Source organism: Stegostoma tigrinum, chromosome 32 (assembly GCF_030684315.1).
Source record: "Stegostoma tigrinum isolate sSteTig4 chromosome 32, sSteTig4.hap1, whole genome shotgun sequence".
Classification (NCBI taxonomy): Eukaryota; Metazoa; Chordata; class Chondrichthyes; order Orectolobiformes; family Stegostomatidae; genus Stegostoma; species Stegostoma tigrinum.
The window spans coordinates 17,167,414-17,191,326 of record NC_081385.1 but is presented as its reverse complement, the minus strand read 5'-3'; the positions used below and the strand labels follow the sequence as shown (position 1 = coordinate 17,191,326).

The 23,913-nt window shown below is 42.3% G+C and overlaps 1 protein-coding gene across 2 annotated transcripts in view; it reads right to left on the bottom strand.

Annotated features, from left to right (window-relative positions):
• Positions 1-22,957, bottom strand: part of LOC125467033 (A disintegrin and metalloproteinase with thrombospondin motifs 8-like) — a 28,334-nt gene extending 5,377 nt beyond the window's left edge. The window contains exons 1-6 of one of the 2 annotated variants that reach the window (XM_048562364.2): positions 21,664-22,957; positions 14,606-14,738; positions 10,492-10,659; positions 7,726-8,018; positions 6,175-6,364; positions 4,238-4,410 (exon numbers count right to left, since the gene is read on the bottom strand). In XM_048562364.2, coding sequence (XP_048418321.1) covers positions 4,238-4,410; positions 6,175-6,364; positions 7,726-8,018; positions 10,492-10,659; positions 14,606-14,738; positions 21,664-22,527 — 1,821 coding nt within the window. In that variant the 5' untranslated portion in view covers positions 22,528-22,957. The remainder of the gene's footprint in view (positions 1-4,237; positions 4,411-6,174; positions 6,365-7,725; positions 8,019-10,491; positions 10,660-14,605; positions 14,739-21,663) is intronic. The other variant, XM_048562365.2, reaches the window with a different exon arrangement.
• Positions 22,958-23,913: the final 956 nt, after the last annotated feature.

The window sequence follows — 23,913 nt, the reverse complement described above, 5'->3', positions numbered from 1 at the left end:
AGGATAGGCTTTTAAGAATTCTTTGGAAGTTTGCAGTCGGATATCTTATTCAGAATAAAAACAATGGTGCATTCCAGTCTGACAAATCATTCTCTTTCCTGAAGCATAAAAATGGAAATTTTATATCAAATTTTTAGTTGTAAAAATTTCAATGCCCTAGACCAGTAGCTCTTTAAATTATAAACTTAGATTTCACTGTGCATTGTGGTGTTATCACGCTTGTTAATTTATCTTACAGTGCAATTATGTACTTGAAAATCTTTAAAAAGACAAGAATTTCATTGCTAACTGTCAGTTTGAACGTATACTTAAAATTTCAAGAGAAACTCAAAGAACTGTGCATGCTGGAAATCAGAAACAAACAGAAATTGCTAGAAAAACTCAGCAAATCTGACAGCTTCTGTGGAGGCAAAACAGAGTTAATGTTTCTTTTAATGGCCTTTCTTCAGTTTTTGTTTTCGTTGAAGGAAAACCTAAATTGTTTCCTTAATAATGGGAGACTAGGAAGAAGGTATTACATTCACAGCTAGTAATTTTTTTGTTCTGCCTGCCTCAAGCTTAAATTGCTAACTAACTTCTGGAGCCAAGATGAAGCTGAAAGCCTATAGAACAATATTTTTCCACTGTATAATAATATTTTACAGGCCAGAAGGAGGCCATTTGGTCTTTTGTACCTTTGCCAGCATTCCAATTAGTCCCATTCCCCAGCCTTTCCCTATGCAACTTTCTACTTTTTTCCTTTAAAAGTATTTCTCCACTTCACTTTTATTGTCAGCCCTGCTTCCACTGTGGTTTCCATGTGAAAATAACAATTCACCTATCCATTCATTTTGATATTTTGATGTTCATCAGAAACTTATGCCCTCTGGCTCTTCATTATACAAAGCCACACTTATCAGATTCAAAATATTCAAATTTACCAAACTACATTGTGTACAGGCACTCATACTTCAAACAAAATAGAAAAGTAATTTGTAGACATTAATGATTATTAATATTGGAAAACAATACTTTTAAGCATTAGATATCTTCTGATTGTTTTATGAGCTGTAAAATACTAAAGAATTCAACCAAACCACCAGATTTTCAGAACTTATCATTTTCTGTTGTTTTAAAGCTGAAGTTACTTTTTCCAAAACTGTGAAGGGTCCGACATATTTCACAGTTGCTCCTTTGTAATTATTCAATTCTTTATTACAGACTAGAAGAATCTTTTCAGAACAAGCTGTTTGTATGATACGAAATTAGTGTCTCCAAAAATAATTAAATGCAAATGTCTCAATATGGTTAAAAGCCTTAAATTGATCACCTCAAAGCTCTTTGGTGCCAAAACATGATTCATAGTTATAATTCATCCACTGCAATAAACGGAGCACAGACGTGTGACAGCATGACTATAATCCTTGACAATCTGGACAGCATTTAGAAATATTTAAACAAAATGCTTCAATACCCTTAATGTTGAGGCATTCAGTGATTTTCTTATGTTGTACAGAAAGAGTAAAATGCTCAGGAATTAGTTTTGCCAATCATAGCTGGATCTTCCAATTCTCAGCAGCAAGTTGATGCCAGGATTTGAATGTCACTCTTTACTGATATGTACTTTTTATGTCTGTGATGGACTGTAAAAAAAATAAAAATGCCCTAAAAACCAAATAAAACCTAGCCAAGTGAAAAAGGCAGAGACAGTGGTAAATGATTCTGTTTATTGGAAATATCAGTAGAATTGCTGCAGTGACTAATTTGTTAGACTGCATTCTAAAGACTATATTCTTGTTTTTTTTCATTCAAAAATGTACATGAAGACTTGGCATGAATAATATTTCTTTAACAGAAGAGAAGCAATGTCAACGTACAGCTTTCATAATTTCCCTTACTTTTGAGCTACCTCAAGCTGATTCCTCAGATTTACCCTCCAAAATTAATGTTGTTTCTTTCTCTCTACATATTCAATTTCTCACTCTCATAACTCTATTTTCTCTGTTTGCAGAACAGTGGGAAAATTTCCACGGAGAAGCCAGAAATGGAATCCATCCATTTGAAGCCAACTTGGCAGTCACTGATGAGTGGCCCTGGGCTGACTCGGAAGGGTTCTTCTTCCAGAAGGCTGCAGATGTCAGCAATGATGTGCTAACCCAAACCTCTTCTGTTGCTCATCCACAGAGAGAGAGCTGATTCTCTCTGCATGTGTTGGGGTCTTGGCTCTTGAGCTACAAACCCATGAGGGGAGATAATGGCCCAGTGGTATTAATCGCTGGACTGTTAAGCCAGAGACCCAGCTAATGTTCTGGGAACCAGGGTTTGAATACCACCACAGCAGAATTGTGGAATTTGAATTCAATAAATATCTGGAATTAGGAGTCTAACAATGACCATTGCTGCTTGCTGGGAAAAAGCCCATCTGGCACACTAATGTCCTTTAGGTCTGGCTTACATGTGATTCCAGACCCATGGTTATATAGTTGACTCTTAAGGATTGACTGCCACGAGGGGTAATAGTTTTAAGGTGTTAGAAGGAAGGTATAGAGGAGACGTCAGAGGGAGGTTCTTCACCCAGAGAGTTGTGAGCGCATGGAATAGCTTACCAGTGGTAGTCGTGGAAGCGGAGTCATTAGTGACATTTAAGCAACTGCTGGACATGCACATTGTCAGCAGTGAATTGAGGGGAATGTAGGTTAGGTTATTTTATTTTTGGATTAGGATTATTCCACGGCACAACATCGTGGGCTGAAGAGCCTGAACTGTGCTGTACTTTTCTATGTTCTATGTTAACTGCTCTTTAGGCAAGTAGGGATAGGTGATAAATGCTAACCTAGTCAGTGACGCCCTCATCCTGTAAAGGATGCTTATCCCCACTGTCCTGTGAAGCAGCATGTAACTGAGGAGGAATCAATGGGTGTTGCTTGTACTGTTGATTTGGATGCCCTTTTTGTTCTTCAGACAGACAAGCAGCAAAGTGGAGGCGCAATTCCAAGGTGAATGGATTCCAAGACAGATGAACTGACTTCCAAGGAGTTGGAAATCTGTCAAGCAGTAGGAGCACTCTCTCAGAAGAAGTGCAGTGAACTGCAGCTTCTCACATATGCATGGCTGCAGTTCTTCAGTTTCACAGTCTGAAGCCTTCCCAGCCTGTCAGTGAATAAGCACTGCCTGCTGTGTACTCATCTGAGTTAACCCTGGCATGTTCCACACAGGCCGAGAAACTTGCTCTGTTAGCTGCCAAAGTTAGAATTGTGCGTTAAATCCTTGATTAATAGGCTCTTTAAATATTTTACATACTTACCAGCAGCTCCATTGGGACTACTGCAAACTTAGCTGGATTAAAGTTGACTGAGGACAGGAGTAACACAGTGACTCAGTGGTTAGCACCGCTGCCTCATGGCACCTAGGACCTAGGTTCAATTCCAGCCTTGGGTGATTGTCTGTGTGGAGCTTGCAAGTTCTCCCCATATCTGTGTGGGTTTCTGCTGGGTGTTCTGATTTCCTCCCCTAGTCCAAAGATGTGCAGTCAATTGAGTGGCCATGCTAAATTGTCTGCAGTGTCCAGGAATGTGTAAGCTGAATGGATTAGCCATGATAAAATCAAGGGTTACAGGAATAGGGTAGTTGGGTGGGATGCTCTTTGGAGAGGCAGTTCTGACTCTATAGGCCAAACAATTTCTTTCTGCACTGTAGGGATCGTATTATTTATGATGTTCCTGATCTGGTCCCACTTTGGTGTGCTCTACCCACAAACTACCAAGTATACATACAGCCTCCCTGTGGCAGTAAAGGTTCAGGTCCATGTCTATGAATCCTTGATAAGAGTGCTTATCCAGTAATCAAACATTTTTACGCTACCTACAACACAGATGATTTATTCATAACATCAACAACAAATTTCTTTTGATTGAAAAGATGTTCAACAAGCCAGTTCAGAATTCAGAACACAGTAGATAACTGGGATAAAGTAACTTGGAATCTGATAGTATTGTCTGATACCAAGAAGTATTTCAAAAATATAGTGACACTGAACATCAAACTATAATGTTGACAAATGTTATAAAAGCATAGCTGAAATATATTATAAAACTAGAGATAAAAGCAATAGGTACTAGAAATCAAAAACAGCAACAGAAAATGCTACAGCCATTGAGTTCACCTATAGCTGAGAGAAACAGATACTTGAATATTTCCACAATTTTATGTTTTTTTATTTATAGTTGTAAACAACTGTCTATTGTAAGGAGGTACTTACTTTGGATTCAAACACTTTAAAATCACTTCTCCCTCTGCCACGGCAAAACAGTTTACACCGATCTCTTGGGGACACGCCAGAGTATTTGGGTATCCATTTAACAGTGTTGCCGATCAAGTCTTGGTAATTCCAACTATTGTACTTTTCACATTGCTCCTCCCTGAAGCTTTTGCCTGTTGCAAAATAAACACAGTCTGAAATTATTTTCTTCATGACACATTGGGTGTGAACCCTATGCTTGTTTAAAATATTTACTGTATTGTAATAGGATTCAGTTTGAAACTACTAAAAACATTGACCCTTTCCAGAAAAAAGTAATTGCCCAATCTATGTACCAGTCAAACTTACGTGTTTACGTTTGTTGGGAATTCAAGTCAGCATGTTTTTTTTCAAAGCTTAAAAGCAAGATTTCAGAAGAGAATAAAAAGCAAATTAGTTATAGGGTTACTAGGCAGCATCAGCAACCCTTTACTGATTAACTCCATGTCATGCCTCTTTGTCACTGTCTTTCTGATTCACAGAGAGGAACAAACACAGTTAATCACATTGCAGGAGTTTCGCATCCAGGGGTAGTGGAAGAACCTTCAATTTAGGGGAGGCAGAAGCATTATGGCATTATGGTGGAACGGGGCAGCAAAATGGTTAGCACTGCCGCCTTATATTGCCTGGGGCAGGGGTTCGATTCCAACCTCAGGTCACTGTATGCGTTGAGGCTGTGCATTCTTCTCATGTCTGCGTGGGTTTCCAACTGGTTTCCTCCCATAGTCCAAAGATGTGCAGCTTAAGTGGATTGGCCATGGAAATTGCCCAAGAGTGTCCATGGGCGTGTAGGTTAGGTGTGTTGGACATGGGAAGTGTGAAGTTACAGGGGTAGGGCAGGGGCTCTTGGGAATGCTCAGAGGATTGTTTCAGACTCAACAGACTGAATGGCCTAGAACTGCCCTGTAGGGATTCTATGATTATCATCAGATGAATAAGCTAGGTTCTAATGCCCTTGGAAAATGGGTTTCAATCTCATTATGGCATTCAACAAAAATCTGGAATAAAACTGACTGAATGGCAACCATATTTTCATTCACCCATGCCGCTCAGGGAATGAAATCTGCTGTCCTCATCTGGTCTGGCCTTCATGTGATTTCAAATCCAGAGCAAAGTGGTTGAGTCTTAATTGTCTTCTGAAGTGGCCTAGCAAGCTTCTCAGTTCCTGGACAATTAGGGACGGGCAATAAATGCTGGCCATACCTTCAACATCCACATTCAACGAATGCAAAATAAATTGTTGATCTGATCAAGAAAGAGTGGTCAGAGCCCTAGGTAACGGTTTCAGGGAGGAGTGGACAGAAAATGATCCACTTCACCGGTACTCCCAACCAAAATGCCTGATGCTGTTCCACATGAACGTATCCCATTTCTCTGCACAATTCATCCATCAGTGTATAAGCACGATATTTCAATGCTCACATTGGGTAAGTTTGTTGCACTCTTTTCCCTCACTATCTCCATGGCCCAGATAAACAGCTGTGAGCTCAGTCAGTGGGGCTGTGAAGTGTCTGCTGGAGAGCCTCCTATTGGCACTCCAGTGTTGGGTCCCTGCTCAGATGATGTGCCCACTCATTCAATCACATTTGACTCAGACATTGAAGATTGTACTGGGCTGTCTAAAGCATGTTGCACAGGGGTAGAACTGGCCTTGACATCTGGTTCCCAACACAGAATGGAAATTCAGCCTCAGGTTTTATATTTGAACGTAGTTCAGCAGACAAATCTCAAAATGAAATGTAACTCAAGGGTTTTGATTGGTTATACACGTGTGAGCCTTTTACACATCCAGGTTGTAAGCTTTATTTTTCTGGTGTAATTGCAATAACATTCTAAAGCCATCACTCCATATTGACAATTTTACCAGTATTCACAAACAACTAAAATAAGCTATTTACCATTTTTATTTGGGCAATCTTCTGTATTGCAGGAACGGTATCGTGTTCGCTGTCCCTCACAATATTTCCCACCATTTTGAGGCACTGGATCATTGCATTCTCTGAATGAAAACTGCACACCTCCACCACATGTCCTGGAACATTCTCCCCAGGGGGTCCAAGATCCCCAGCTTCCTTCAACAACATTCTGCTAGAAAGACAAAAATTCAATGCTCATTTATCTTAAAACATCGTCTCATGCTTGTAAACTGGTAGAAATTGAAATCCCTTTAAAACCGAATTTTCCTCTTATTACTGCGCAACATTAGAACTCATTTAACTAATGTTTCAGCTTTAATTAGCTTTCCAAGTTTCTACCACATGAAAACAAAACAAATGAGGTCACAAGAATCACCTTGGTTCTGATGCCACGTTGAGTTAGCATAAACAATTTATCTGGAGTCATACGTACCCTATTATCAATGTATTGCTTGAGAAAATGGCCAGCAAACTCATAGATGAAGGCAGGCAAATTACTAGATTTAATACTAATGTACAATTAAAGTTACAATATTTGCAATCACTTAAAAAGAATCAGTCTTTCTATTACATAAAAGTGAAAAACAAGTAACACTGTTTAAAACAAATATTCTAAATGTCCGTATTTGGACAACAGCATCGGGGATATAATCTGCAACTGATGCCTGCCTATTACTTACCCAAGAAACAAGTGCCGGAGAGTTACGAATTAGGTGGTGGGACGCCTTGTCTACCAGTTAGATGCCACAGACCTTCATTGTACCTTTTAGGCAGTTGTTTAAATACAGTTTTTTCCCCTCCCTTTATGCATTCATGGAAAGTGGATGTCACTGGCAAGGCCAGCATTTATTGCTCATCACTAATAGCTAGGCCATTTCAGAGGGTAGTTAAGACTCAAGCACATTCCTGGGGGTCTCAAGTCACAGGTAAGCCAGAGCAGGTAAGGGCAGCAGAATTCATTCCCTTAGTGAACCAGGTGAGTGTTTACGACAATTGTTTCATAGTTTCATTAGTAAGGCTCATTTTTAATTCCAGATTTATTAATTGAATACAAATTCCACCAGTTGCCATGGTGGGATTTGAACCAATGCCCATAGGATTAGATTCCTAGCCCAGTGACATTACAATTGTGCCGACGCCTCTCCTTAAACAGTGCTCCTATTTTTTTTGCAGGGGTAGCTGAAGGCTACTCAAAGATGCATGTTGGAGTCCTGTGCTGTTTTAATACATGGTATTCTGAAAAAGAGTCACTGGGCCCAAAACATTAACTCTGCTTTCTCTCGACAAAAGCTGCCAGGCTTGCTGAGTTTTTCCAGCGATTTCTGTATTTGCTTTCGATATTGTAAAAATGATCCTGCAACTAAATTAACTAGTGTTCTAAATAAATTGTGACTGTTTAACAATATTTTCTCATCTGTTTATTGTATATTTTTCAAAATCATTTACACCAATAGAGCAAATAAAACCATGGAGACATTGAGCTCAATATGATAAACAATCACGGAAGAAAGCCCATACAATTATGCGCCTTACCTTCATGCTAGCTACCTCGTCTTTCCCAATACACATGCCATCTATACAGATATTGTTCTGGCCACATGGAGTTCCATCTCCCCACAGCAGACTTCCATTTCTGGTGAGACATTCGGTTTGATTCTCACACCTGCACCACAGCTGAGAGCACACATCGGACTCGGATGTATTTGGACAGTGTTGGCAGTTCTCCCCGAAAATCTGCTGGCACTGGGTGTTCAAATTGTACGCCTGGCCTGGCAGCTCAGTTGGCAATGGAACTGAATCCACAGGAGCATCAAGCAGACAGTCACCTGCGAAAAGCACCAGATAGAATCAAGTCTTTTGTATACATTTTGCATATTTGACATGTTTTCAATTAGTATATTCTACTTCGACAATGGATGTAAATGGATCAGATATTTATGAAACTTATTACATTGTGCCTTAACTTGGTAGTTTATCCATCCATCTTAAACCTTTTTCCAAGTCCATATTTATAATTAACACTCAAACAGCATCTGCTCATTTGCAAGTAAGTTTTTTTTAATTGACCTACTGATTGATTGTAATATATTGATAGGAGGCATCGACTAATTTTAGCCTAGAGGTTTGTATCCCTACCTGGGGCAGGCTGAGGAATAGATGAGGAAAGAGAACAATATTGGGAGAAGAAAATTAGTTGTAGCACCAATAATGACTGAATGTCGATTTTTACAATTAGTAGGGCTAGAAGCTGACATTATCGTTCCTGTTGATTGCGTATGCCCATTTATAGATACAGATTTGCCAAGCTAATGAGCCTTTCAGACTCAATACAGTATGGAACTGGAGGAACACAGCAGGTCAGGCAGCATCAGAGGAACAGGAAAGCTGACGTTTCCTGAGGGTTAGCTTTCAGACTTTTGTTTCATATATTAAAAGGGATCACACAAGTTTAGACCAAGAACAAGAAATGGGTTTATATCAAATCAGTTGCCAATTTTACATTGCACACAATTTATTTTCCGTTGTAATCGATAAGCTTTTGACTTAACAAAACTGGTTTTGCGCTATTACTGTAGACCAACTTTACTTTGCAGGAGTCCGATGTACCATTCAAGGTGAAAAAAAATTTTGTTTTGGTGTTGTAGGAATAGTTAATTAGTATTGGTTGATTTTAATAAAATATAAAGCAGAAAATGTTGAAAATACAGATCAGTTAGCACTCAAGGGGGCATTTTAGTTGAATCCAGTACAATTGAAACAGTAAATTGTTTTGCAATGTAGATCCTATCTGTGGTGCTATGTATGTTATAATGTTCTTATTATTTCACCAATGCAATTCATTTAATGATTGTGATATCATTTAACAATCAAGCATATCTAATATGCATTGCAAAACTGATCACTTTGGAACAGACAAAAGAAACCATTACGGTATATATGCATTTATCTACATTATCTTCATTACTCAATTACTTGGTTATTTAGCCATATCATGGCACTTTAAACAGCATGCTGGCTACTGTTAGACTTCCTGTCTGAAGAATAAAACGGCAGACAGAATTAGCGATCAGATGCTACTAGACCTGCTGAATTTCTTCAGCATTCCTTTGTTTCAGAATTCCACACTTCAATCGTATAATATGTTTATGAAATTAAAACAAAATGTTCTACTATAATGTTCCAAAGATTATAACTTATCAGGGTTAGTTTAAAAATGCTATTGTACAAGTTTCCAGAATTTTGTTTTTAGCAGATTCTCAATATTCTTGTTCAGCTTCAATGTTCTAATATTGAACATTAGATTTGAAGTAGTGCCTGGTGTACACTAATAGAAGTCCAATGTTATTAAAAGTTACTGAGGAAAGAAGAACATGGCAATTTCGAACTGCAAAACGTGGTGAAGTTGAACTGTATACAAAATTCTGAAACAGCTCAACTTTGGAGACCACCTGGTGCCTTGAAATGGTGTTACAGGATGCAAGAGTAGAAACATTTTAATTTAAATTTTAAACATCTAAAATTTCCCTCTCTACTTTTTCCTTAGCAGAGCTGTCAGCTAGTTTTGAAATGAGTGAATTTATACTTCCATTAAGACAGGAGGCAGAACTATTTCAGACATATGGCTTAAACATTTGACCACTGTCACTTCATAGGACCTAGAAACGGAAGGAAGTCAGTTCGGATGGACTTGCAAACACAAGATTTATTATACCAAGGGATATCAAGATTGCTATTGCCTAATTTGCTTTTTCCCTGACTACATTTTAATATTGATCACTAAATATTTTTCACCTTAGGGCCCCTATATATAACAAGTAGATTTTAAAGGATAAACTGCATTTACAGGAAATTGTGGATAAATCTACATATTCACAACAAAGCTTGTGAAATAGTCATTCTGTAAAATTATCACCTAATAATAAATAAACTACCTTGATTGATAGTTTAGTGAGGTTCCACATTGAAAAACATGCATTTCAGTGAATCCTGTTTCCTTGTGCACATTTGTGCATGACTTTAGGCTGAAAATCCATGGAATTTGGAATCTGAATCAAGGTGGTTCTTACTATATGTAGTGCAGACCAGTTAACAAAGTACTGGCATTATTTGCAAACATTTACAACAGACATTTTTCCCTAATATATAAAGATGTTCAATAAAATAACAATTGTTTCCAACAATAACATTCCCACAAACTAGAAATAACCCTGTTTTCTACAGTAGATTTGAGGCAGCTGCAAATGTTTCACCAAAACTTAGAAGACAACCACTTCAGTATATTGCAAATAACTTACTTACCGTGGCCGTTGTCAAAGAATTCTGTGATGTGAAATGCACTACAAGGAGACCAGGGGAGAGTCCTGTTGAGGCGGATGAACAATGGAGCCATCACGTGGTTTTTCCCTATCTGACCAAATAACTTATCGCATGTCTTCGAATCATCATGCGGCATGCTCAATTCGTGACCTGTCGAAAATGAGAAAATATTAACCTAGTCAGAACCAGACCGAATATAGGAACACTACACAATTACTTTAGTATTTCTGGCCAAAAGTACGGCAGACACGGAACCATTCTAAAATAACTACTGCTCAATTTTGGAAACTTCAGTGATAGTGATATCATTTAACAATCAAGCACTAATGTGTATTGAAAGACTGATCATTTGGGAATAGGCAGAATAATAAACCTTCCTTTAAAATATATATACATTTACCTCCTTTATTTCATTATTTGATTATTTAGCTACATGATGGCACTTTGAACAGTATGCTGGCTACTGTTAGTCTGAAGAACTGAACAGGAGGAAGAACTACCAATCAGGTGCTGGCAGGTCTGTTGAGTTTCTTCAGCACTCCTGTATTTGTTTCAGATTTCCAGCATCCACGGTATTTTGCTTTTACTTTTTTGGTAAATAACTTCAGTTAAAAAGATGGAAGAGATTCATTGTATTAATTTCTTTCCCATTTACCCCTTTTGCATAGGATTCCAGGTTCAGAAATAATACTGAAACACATCATTTAAAATCGAAGTTTAAATGTACTAATTATTCCATATATTCATGATTAATGCCTCTTGTGTTCATTATTGCCAACCCTGCATATTGTCTGCATTCTAAACGTTTATTGCAAAAAAAATTCTATTAAGTACAATAGAAGTGTTTGAACATAGACTGAAACCAGAGTAATTTAGTAAGGTGCGGAGCAAATATTGAAAATGGCTTTATATTTCAATTAGAGGTTCATGGAAGGTATAATTCAATCATAATGATAGCTCAAAAGCAAACTACCTGAAACATATCAGAAGCCACTATTCATTTGGCAGTGGTCGATTTAGCTAAATTTCATCTTTTATTCAATGTAGTGACATCATGGGGAGAATGGTTTGATCAGGCTAAGATGCTTGAGATCTTTGCTCAGCCAGTTAGCGAACTAGAGGATGAGTTGAAACAAGAACTGCACACGTGTTGTTGCATACTTTGTCCAAACTCTGCACTAAATCATTTGAATTTTTTAAATGGTCTGCAATTCATGTTAACTTTAAAGACTGGGACTAAAACTAAAATGATTCCACCCTTGACCAATGAACCAATTTACAAATTTATTCAATGTTCTTTTGTGTGAATTGCAGCTATAAATGAAAACGATATGAGACTGAAGTAGTGACAGACTATGTTCCTCAAATTGCCGATCTAGATTCAACTTATGTCATTTCACACCCAAATTACATTATTTGCTTTCACTCCCTGCAAAGCCAAATTGATTACAGTTGCTGCAAAATATGTAATGTATTGTGCATATTCAGAGCAGGAATGTGCTGAACCATTTAGTTGTAAAACAAAGAAAGAAAAAAGATATCTAGAAAAATGTTTGCACCCTCCAGATGTCTCCAATACCTTATTACTATGGAAAGTGGAAATGTGCCAAACTTTCTCCGGAGGCAAACTTTCTCTGGAGGACTGTCCTGGCACTTATCCAAATCTATGCGGAGCAATGCAACAAATAATGTTTAGCATGTCTAACCAGCAGTGGTGAAGTGCAGCTATTTCTTTCCAAAAGTAATTACCTTTTAAGTTTAGTTTTCAAGCATTTCCATTCTACTATTCAAAGGAAAATGGAAGCCCAAGAAAACAGAATTCTGAATAGGTGAAGATAACATTGTTGCAAGTATCTGAATCCCCTAACTATTAACAGATGACTATCCTGGATGGTTTCTACCAGTGGGAGTATTATGCCTTTGTGGCAGAATCAGTTTAATGCTACTGTATGCCACATTATTACTTATAAAGTTAAAATCTGAAAAATATTTTGGTTTTCACACACTTACCCTATTTAGAAAGGATTCAAGCAGGAAAGCAAGACACTTATCATAGGGATTCAATTGCGTTAATTTCTGTTTTATTCTCCTGCACTGATGTCTTTTGCCATTCTCTGCTTTTCTTGTCGCCCCAGAAATTTGAATAATATTAAATAACCTCTGGATATTCCCCAGGAGATGTCTTGCTCCCCTTCTCCAATCTACATTGTCAAACAATGCTTTGTATCAGAGATGTACAACCTTCTTTTAACAAACTAATTACATGCCAATAAATTAATGTTTTTGTTTTCTAACACAGCGAAAGATCCTGAGGCTTAAGAGGTAATGTCCCAATCTCCAAACCAGAAGCTCTAAGGCTTGCTGTCCACAAAAGGAGCATTCATGATGCAGTTCAACAGGATGATAATCAGCCTAATAGTCTGTCCAACCATTTCCCAAGCGTAAAGGAAAGTGTGTGCTAAGCTACGAAACAAACTGTAAATTATGTGGACCAAAGATAGCTAAGTATTGGGGACGACCATTCAACTCAGAAAGAAGGAAAAAGTTGCACCAAAATGTAACATATTATTGTTTTAAAATGATGCCAGTAATGTTTCCTGCCCATTCCATCAGATAATCATTCCTTGTCCTGATTATTGTCTGTAAAAACCAGTTTGAAATTTGTTCCTTTTGCTTGTTTGTACCTTGTCCTAAATGTCACTGGCTCATTGGAAGTTGTATTGAGTGTATAGTTTTCCAATATAAAACGTACACAAGATAGGCATGGCTCTCATTCTCTACTTTCAAAAAGTATAACACCCAACCTTGCAGCCTTTTACTTATGATATTGTTCTCTGAAGCTAGGGTTCAGTCCAGGCTCTCTGGAACATTTCAAGAACTTGAAACTTCACCCAAAAGATGAAGTTAAAGATCATGGTCCTGCAATCTGCACTGTACTATTCACAGAGTCATACAGCATGGAAACAGTCCCTTCGGTCCAACCAGTCCATGATGACCAAAACTCCAAACTAAACTAATTCCAACTGCCTGTTCCTGGCCCAAATCCCTACAAACCTTTCCTATTCATGTACTTATGCAAATGTAATCCTTTGAATCATATAGTCATAGAATCCTTACAGTGTGAAAACAAGCCCTTTGGCCCAACAAGTCCACACCAACCCTCAAAACATTCCACTCAAATCCATCCCCCTATAACCCACCTAATCTACACATCCCTGAACACAACAGGCAACTTAGCATGGCCAATCTAACTAGCCTGCACATCTTTGGACTGTGGGAGGAAACCTGCACACCCAGAAGAAACCCATACACACACAGGGAGAACGTTCAAACTCTACACACAGTCTCATAAGGGTGGAATTGAACCTGGGTCCCTGGCATTGTGAGGCAGCAGAGCTAATCACTGAGAAACGTTTTAATTGTACCCACATCCACTGTTCCTCTAGAGGTTCATTTCACACATGAACAATCCTCTGGGAAAAATTTGTCCCTCATGTATTTTTTAAAAATCTCTCTCCTTGCACCCTAGCCTTGAAATTTCCCACATTAGGGAAAGTCAACTACCATTAATTCCATTGACACCCATTATTACTTTGTAAACTTCTGTGAGGTTACCTCTCAATCTTTTGTGTTCCAGTGAAAATCATCCCAGCCTATCCAGCCATTCATTGTATACTTATAAAACAGATTGTACTATTTTTGGTCATGACCTTTATCCTGATTTTTTATGTAGAAAAACTGAGCACTTTATGTTATTAGCTTTAACCTACAGCATTAAGTGTGATAAATGGCAATATGGGTTCTATAAATTTCCTTTTGAATAGCATTCAACAAAAATATTTAACAGGCTAGGATGTAAAACAAGGAGAAAACACTTTTTTATAATAATGGTAGAAAAATACCTAGCTAAAAAAGTAAAACATTCAGATATTTTAACTATTAAAGAGGGAGAAAAGAAAGGTGGAAACACTAAAGTCAAGATAAATCCAAATGTTAAGACATGGACGGCAGGCAGTCGGGTGCATGCAAGCAACTGCATTAAATAGACAAATTCCAGATACACATTTGAGGGAATTATCTCTATTTGTCATTGTACCCAATTCATGTGCCACAGTGTAGGCTGTCTGAAGTCCATCATCCTCAATCACAGCACAGCTCCTGCTTCTGTCACACATAGTCCCAGTGTCTGCCACTCCAAGGGTATCACAGTTCAGGTGGCCACAGATATCCTGACCAGAAGGAAACAAGAGAACAAAACTAAAAAGGGTCAAAAAAGCATGTGTTAATTTGAACTAAACTGCAAAGCTATGTACAAAATTACAAATATGTTACAACTCTATAACACATTTATAATTTTCACAACATCTTCATTCATTTCACAAATGCAATAAATCAAAATTTCTTTAAATAAGGCTATGAAAAGATATTGCAAGACCAATATACAGATTTTGGCATAGTGCTAGGAAACCCATTAGTGGATCAAATTAAATATTTTCACATTAATGATATGACAAATAATGAATTACCCCTTCAGGAATGACTAACTGAATAGATGAGTTTACTTAAAAACACTAAAATATGTTACAAGTTATAAAACAAATATGACAACAACCCAACTAAATTGTATCACCAACTAAATTCACTGCTTGCCAGTTGCTCACTCTGTCAGACCGGGCAGGTTGCAGACTTATATACCCAGTGCCTGGAGCCCTTAAGGTGATGTGTCCTCAAGACAAAAGGTACACAAAATAATCAGAAGATGACAGGAACAAATGTTTGAGAAAAACAACACTGAACCATCTGAATATATATAGAACATTAAGAGAGTGATCATTTATTTCAGCATTTATAAAATAAACTCCATCTTTGCTGTTATAACCAGTTATCCTTTCTTTCAAATCTGCAATTTTTTGTGAGCTGGCTATCAGCTGCAGATTCCCAGAAAATGTAGAATCACAGCACGGTTATGGCACAGATGGAAGCCTTTTGACCATTATATATCTGTTGCCTCTCTGTAAAAACAGGTCAGCTCGTCCCACTCCCCCAGAAGGAGTGGCAAGGTGGCTCAGTGGCTAGCACTGATCCCTCGCAGCAGCTGAAACCTGAGTGCGATTGCACTCGTGAACGACTGTGTGCCTTTTGCATATTTTTCTCATGTCTGCGTGGGTTTCCTCCAGGTACTCCGGTTTCTTTCCATAATCTAAAAATGTTCAGGTTAGGTGGATTGGCCATGAGGAAAACAGGGTTGCAGGGATAGAAGGTTAAGTCTGGGTAGGATGCTCTACAGAGGGTCAGTGTGGACTCAATGGGCTGAATGGCCTACTTACACACTCTCAGGACCCTATGAATAGCTCTGTGAATTACATCTCTTGCTTAGTCCAATAGATTAATGGAGACATAGGCGCAAAATGCAAAAGAGTGAAAAATATGGCAGCACTGAACATCTGGACAGCAAATGTAAAAACACCTTTGTAAAATCTAAGTAAATAGGAAACAGGAGGAAACTTTCCACTGAGTGAATATGGGAGATGAATTTTGTCAGCCTCAGGACATCATGCTGGATGTCTTCATGCTATTGTCCTAGGCACAAACATCGTCACTGCTTTATCAATGACTTCTGCAGCACAAGGTCAGTAATTCAATGATAATGGTCTTGTATTAAATTCTCCTCTACAGACACTGCAGCTGTCTGTGTCCTCAAGATCTGGACAACATTCCAGTGTGAGCTCCAGTGAGAGTCTTAAGAAGAAAATAAACATTCACATTACATAATTGTCAGGCAATGGCCACCTCCAACAATTTAAACATCTCCTCTTGATTTTCAATGATTTTCACAATCACTGAAACACCCGTCATCAGAATCATGTTAAGCAGGAACATAAGTGGACTAAGAAAAAGTAGCTACAACAGGAGGTTACAGGCTGAGTACACATTGGCCATTCACCTGCTGATTCCCAGAGACTGTCCACATGGCACAAGTCATGAGTCCAATGGAATAGTATCCATATGCTTGGATGACCACCTACACAACACTCAAGACTTCACCAGCCCAGTCACTGTCATCCCCTCCATTACCCCTGTGGCTGCAGTCTGTGGCAGCTATAAAATGGATTCTTCCATCTGCCCAATGTTCCTTCAACTGCACTCCTTCCCCAACACACCCATCAAATCTATCACATAGATGGACAAGGACAGACCAACAGGAGCACCACTATCACTCGGAGATATAATTCTGGTCTTCTGCGTGGCAACTGCCTTCTACAAGAATAAGAGATTTAACTGAAGAATATAGGATGCTGAAGAGGATTGACAAAGGAGACACAGAAAGGATGTTTTCCAGTGTGGGGAAACCTGGAAGGAGAGGTCATAGTCTTACGATAGGGATGACAGATTTAAAACAGACTTCAGGAGAAATTACTTCCTGAAAACGTTGTGACTCTGTGAGATTCGCTACTAGTGGTGGAATGTGGTGGGTGCTGGAACATTGAGTAAATGTAAAGGAGGAGATGGGGGACAGATAGATTTTTAATTTGTAATGGGTGGAAGGGTTCATGGAGAGTGAGTAGGAAAAGGAGTTGAGGCTGACATGAGATTAGTCATGATCGTATTAAATGGTGAGGCAAGCTCAAGGGACTGAAACTGCCCACACCTGCTTAAAGACCTTCCTGTAAGTGCACACACTTCCAGGAGTGCAGTGGTTCAAAAAAGCAACTCAACAGGACCTTCTCAAGGTCATTTAGGAATTGTTAATAAGCACTCGTTTTTCCATTATTTAGTGCAAGGACCCGTTTTCTTTTAAACTAGAATCTCTAGCACAGAAAAGAGAAACACATCTGAGCTCAGTACTGCAACTCTTATTTCAATTTACCCCGCATTTGAACCTAGCACCTAAACATAAGTATTTATACAGGTCCACTTGTAGCAGTTTACGATATCTGTCATCACTCATCTGATTCGGAAATTTTAGTAAATAGTAGAAACACCACGTGGAGAATTTCCGTGCCGGAATCTTGACCTGACTGGTAACAGGAAGCCAGATTTAAATCTGCACACTGTTGACACGGAAGTAGCGCGTGTCATCTGGTGTATTTTCGTAAATGCGGAAAATAATCCTCAACGTAGCCAAACGGTGAGGTAAGATAATTATATCCCGGAATCACGTGTCGAGTTATTACAGCAAGCCCTGCCATTGCAGTTATAGACATCTCAGTGGGCTGCAGGAGTTTGTTTATTAATCATGTCGAATTGTACCCTGGAAATCAATACCAAAATTCTCCACTACAGCACAGTTTCGAAAATGTCTACAGAATTTCCAGGTAGGTCTCTGATGGTACAGTCTGCTGTCGCCTTCCCCTGTAATCGACTGTAATAGCAAAACCCTCTTACACATTGGTTAATGCTGACCTGCAGTTCACCTTCTGAGAGCTTTCTACTTCAACAGGGTGAATGGGGAAGGGACAGCGTTACACTGTGAGACTCCGGTGACGCTGATTGTGACACGGTCATGTCCCACCTGTCACTACCTGTTCACTTTTAGGACAGAACAGAAAACATCAGGAATTGGGCGGTGGACAGGGGCCAGGAACGTCTGTGTGTCTGATTAGATACAATTATTGTACCAGGGATTCATCCCAGCTCACCAGATACTAAGAACTCGACACTTCGCAGGACTGGGAATATTAAACTTCTCATTGCACTGTTTATGCGTGAACATGCGCATGGTGCGCGTTATTGCCCACCAGACCAGTGCATACAGCCACACACAGAATAAAGAATGTCTTCAGTTGAGAATTTCACTGCCACAGTACAGTACACACAATTACAGACATTGATACAGTGTCACAGATACACACATCAGCTGACACATTGTTACAACGGCTATTTCTTCTCCAAATGTGAATCTCACACGATATCAATGCGGGCTTTGGGACCTCTCCCCCCCCCCTCCACCCACTCGGGGTAAGCTCCTGCCCAGTGTCGGTGGGTGGTGAGAGAGCCGTGCTAACTTGGCAAGATGCACCGCCCCCACCCCGGGCTTGCACTCGACCCGGCCGCGTTAGGAGGAGCGGACTCGTCATCCCATAACAGCCTCCGGGAAACTGCTAAACTCCCCAAAACGACAGCTGCGTCCACTCAGCCCGGAGGAGATAGCAGCAGCTCTCAGCTAACCCTGGGATAACGGTATATTCTCAGTGCTGGCACAGACCATACCCCCAATAACACACACACACACACACAAACGCAGACAGAGGGGATTTACAAATGCCTGGTTAAAATTTCACAGAAGAAGCCTATTTTAATTCGAGGCGTTTCCCCCCGCTCTTCTTCTCACATCTGACACCTACACAGCACGGAAACAGACCCTTCGGTCCAACCACTCCATGCCACAATCCTAACCTAGTCACACCTGCCTGCTCCTGGCGCATACCCCTTCAAATTTTCCTTATTCATGTATTTATGCGTGTCCTTTAAACATTGTAACAGTACCCACGCCGACCACCTCCTCTGTAAGTTCACTGCCCTCCTTTTCCACTTTCTCTCCCTCCCGAGTAGTTACATCAAGCCTCTCGCAGTGTCCAGTTAAACCGCAACGTGTCTGCAGCTCTGTCAGTCAGTACAATACTACCCCCCCAAACCGGAATGCCCGGGGATAGTCAGCATCGCTCACATCAGCACACACAATGATGCAAAAAAAGCCCCCAAGGGGCTGCGGATGCTGGAGATCTGAAACAAAATAAATAAAAACGCAGCTTGACCCAGTCACCGTCTGTTCGAGAAAATTAGTGCCAACACTAGAATCTGTACTGAAAACAAATAAAAAAAACCCGCTGGATATCACAGCAGGTCAGGCAGCATCCCTTGGAGAGAGAAGACTCCAGAGACCGCAATGACACTGACAGGAACTGCCCAGAATCAAGCAAATTGCAGATGATTTAATCCGCTGGGAACTATGGTTTGGGGAGACAGACGATCGACAGCATCGATATTTGGAATCAAATGATGGAATGAACCACAAGTGACCGCCCTCGCACTGAGCCCGTGTCAGTTGTACCTGTAACAGCCAGAGGAAGGGATGGAAATGAGCAGACGCTCCACTCATAGGACGGGCTGTAAGTGGTTTTGGTAAATAAAAATATCAGGGATGGATTTTATTTCAGCATGGGGCTAAAATACTCGCCCAAACACAGATGGGGAAGGAATCGAATAAATACTTCATCAGGGGAATGAGTAAAAAGGGGTTTGGTGAAAAGAGCCAGGGAGTGGGATTGAATTGGATAACACTTTCAGTACAACGGGCTGGGCCGAATGGACTCCTCCCTGACCGGTCCGATCCATTCCACAGATCTAGCCCCGGTCGGCCGCATATTGCCTGATGGATGGAGTTCTCTCCTCTCCGGGTTTTGTCCCGAAAATCTCCACGAATGGGACTCTGCGCCCTCCCAGACACGGCTGCAAACAGAACCAGGAGGTCTCTCGTTCGCTGTGGACATGCAGGAAGCCGCGATTTCAGAGCAGGGAGGAGATCACCTTTCGATCCTGCTTCACCAGTCAGGATCGTGTCAGTCCCATCTGCTGTCACCGTAACTTTTTTTTGTTTCAAAAACTATTAACAAAGCTTTATTTTTCGTATTCACCTGATCATACATTTGCAAAACAAGAAAAAGAGCCATTAAAACAGCTCAATTTTTGAGACCAAGGTGAAACAACTAGAGGCTGTGAAGATACTTCTCACCATTTCAGCTCCTATTAGAGTGTTTGTTTTACAAGGAGCAGTTTGGATTAGCCTCAGTTTTGTTTTAAACATATTGATAGAGGAATTAGATTCATCACAACCACAATCTTTGTCAAAATCACATAAGGTTAGGACTCCCTTTATTCAATAACCTTGATCAATGAGTACAATATGCGGGAGAACGTGAGGATGAAAAGGGGCAGGGGAGAGAAAATGGGAGGGGGAAGGATCGGGAAAGCAAGAGGAAGCGAGGAGGAAGAGAAGGAGAAGGTGGGCTGAGGAAAGGGAAGAGTTAGAGGAAGGAGGATGAAGGAAGAAAAACTAGCGCGGGATGGGAAGGAATGAAAGAAAGCAGAGATAGAGAGGGGTAGGAGAAAGTGGGAGGAAGGAAAGAAGGAGAGAACGTGGGAGGGGGCAGGAAGGAAAGGGGATGAGAGAAGGGAAAGTCGGAGAGAAAGAAAGGGGGTAAGAAAAAATAGCAAGTGGAGGGGGAATGAGAGAAAGTGGATCAGGAAGGGGCAAGAAGGCAGAGTGGGGGGGGGGGATAAAAAGGAGAGAAAATGGAGGGAAGGTGCACCAGGAGAGAAAAAGGTAGAGGGGAAAGGAAGAGAGGGCGGGGGAGGGCGAGAGGGCATGCGGAAAGAAAGCAGAGAGATGGCGGGGCGAGACGGGGGGAGAGGGGGCGGGGGGAGAGAAAGAGGAGAGATGGTAGATGAGAGTGGGCAGGGGGAGAGATGGCGGGGGAGAGAGGGCAGGGGAGAGGGGGCTGGGGGAGAGAAAGGGGAGAAGTGGCGGGGGAGAGAGGGCAGGGGGAGAAAAGAGGAGGGGGCAGGGGAGAAAAAGAGGAGAGATGGCAGATGACAGTGGCCGGGAGAGAAAAAGGGGAGAGATGACAGATGAGAGTGGGCGGGGGAGAGAAAGAGGAGAGATGGTAGATGAGAGTGGGCAGGGGGAGAGATGGCGGGGGAGAGAGGGCAGGGGAGAGGGGGCTGGGGGAGAGAAAGGGGAGAGAGGGGCAAGTGGAGAAGGGGCAGGGGGAGAGAAAGGGGAGAGATGGCGGAGAGAGAGGGCAGGGGGAGAGATGGCAGATGAGAGGGGGCAGGGGGAGAGAGGGCAGGGGTACTGAGGGCAGGGGGAGAGAAAGGGGAGAGAGGGCAGGGGGAGAGATGGCAGATGAGAGGGGAGAGGGGGGCAGGGGGAGAGATGGCAGGGGTACTGAGGGCAGGGGAGAGGGGCGGGGGAGAGAAAGGGGAGAGAGGGCAGGGGGAGAGATGGCAAATGAGAGGGGACAGGGGAGAGGGGGGGCAGGGGGAGAGATGGCAGATGAGAAGGGACAGGGGGAGAGAGGGCAGGGGGTGAGAGGGCAGGGGGTGAGGCTAGGAAAGCGCTGGAGTTGGGGTCGGAGCAGCCCCGGGCCTTACCTGGCGGGTGAACAGGATGGCCGTGTCGTAGTGCTGAGGGTGGCGGTCGCTCGGCTGGTTGTAGTCCCGCTGCCAGCTGCAGAAGTTGCGGAGGGTAAGGCCGGCGTTGCTGGAGACGGCGGGGCCGTCACTCGGGCTGTGGAGCACCAGCAGTTTAACCACCACCAGGCTGACCAGGTTCCGCAGGCTCGGGTGCCGGTACAGGCGGGATACCACGGCCATCAGGCTCAGCAGGTAATGCTGCAGGGCGGCGCCATGGAAATGCAGCATGGAGCTGTCCGCCACTAGCATCGTCTCGATGTACCGAGCCTCGGACACGAACCTCTTGCCCCTGGCCGCCACGGTCCGGTTCCGATGCCCCGGGATATCCGGGGCGGCGCAGGGTTTTCCCTCAGCTGCTGCGCTCCTCCAGCGGAGCAGGTGAGGCCGCTCGGCCCCACCATCCCCGGGCTCGACAGGCTCAATCTGGTACTCCTCACCGTCTGTGTGGAAGGAGCCCCGGAGCCCCTGGCACAAACTGAGTGCCACCTCGGAGCCGGGTTGGGCATTGACACGGCCCGAGTAAAAACAGCGGCCGAGCTCCACGGCATCGACCCGGGGCTGGGCATAGCCTGGCTCTTCCACCGGGAGGTGCTCCAGCCGGAAAGTAGGCGACAAGATGCTGGAGTCGGGCACCAGGCGGAGGGTAAACTCGCGGCCGAAAGCCCGCAGCTGGTAAACCGGGCTCTCGGGCTGGTTTCCCAGCTGGACAGGAGTCACCATCTCCTGCCTCAAGGGCTCGGCACCTCCCTGAGCCAGGGAGAGGCAACACAGGAGGAAGGGCAGTGTCCTGAATAGCCGAGTAACTCTGCAGAACATCTCCATGGAAAAGCCAGCTAGTCCCAAAATAGACAGAGAAAAACAAACACACGAGGCTTGTCTGTTTTGAGGAGGGGATGCTACAAAAGTCTCTCACTGTTCTGTCTATCTGTTCAAAAATATGCTGAAAACTCCGCTTTTTCAATGTACAGGCTTCCTGGTCTAGCAGAGAATTTGTGACTGTGAAAAGTCACTCACTGCTCTCTCTCTCTGTCCCTAAAAAGCTGCTGATATTTCAGCTCTTGCTGCACTGTGCAGGCTTCCTGGTTTAAGCGGAGGAAATTCTTGCTTGTGGTCGCAGGTGAGGGTGTCCAGAGCTCTGATCCTGACCGGGATCTCCCGTGGTCGCTGCACCAGTGCGAAGCTGCGAAGTGCTCACTTTTTATACCCTCTCCGCCGTCTCCATTGACATAAACGCTTTGATCACTCACACCACCGGCCGGGGCTCCACTTTAATTTTCCTGCAGTGCTTGCACCAATCACAGCAACTCCTCTCCCCCGAATCGCCACGCCTTCTCTTATTTATTCCCCCTTTTTACTTTTAAAAGAGAAATATTATTAACTCCTTCCTTCGCTCCCTTCCGATCTCAGCAGAAACGGGTTGCAAGGTCAGTGTTTCAGAGCGAGCTGAAAACCGCCACTCGGCCCGCTGGTGTCCGTGCTAGCTCCGAGAAAAAGCCACGTCCCCTTTTAACCACCCCCCCCCCCCCACTCATTGTCCCCTTCTGCTGTCTAACTGATCGAAAGGAAGAGAGAGTGAGAAATTGGCAAGGCTGAACGGGCTTACAATACTACAAGAACAAACAGCAGCCGTTTGTTTCTGAAGAAGGGTCCAGACCCAGAACAAAGTGTGAAGCTGGATGAACACGGCAGGCTAAGGCGCATCTCCTGAGATGCTGCTTGGCCTGCTGTGTTCATCCAGCTCCACGCTTTGTTACCTTGGATTCTCCAGCATCTGCAGTTCCCATTATCCCGACCCAGAACGTCAGCTTTCCTGCTCCTCTGATGCTGCCTGTTCATCCAGCTTCACACCGTGTTATCTCAGACTGCAGCATCAGCAGTTTCTACTATCTCTGAAATATGTTTAGGTTCATTTAGATACATTCTACCTGATTTTCGGAACATGAGAAGAGTTTCGCGGTTCATTCCTGAATGGGGGGGGGGGGGGGGAGAGTTAATAAACACACGGGAAGAGTTCACTAAGTGGATTGAATTCATCTCTCTGTGAAGGTTAATTTCCCTCTTCACGGAAAACCTGTTGTCATTCCCTGAATGTGGCCAGTGGGTATAGCAGTCCTGGAGTGGTGGCCACTCTTCTCTCCCTTGTCTGATCGGTGATGTATTTAAATCAATTTCCGAGGCTGTGGAGAGAAGCAGCCTGGAGCACAGACT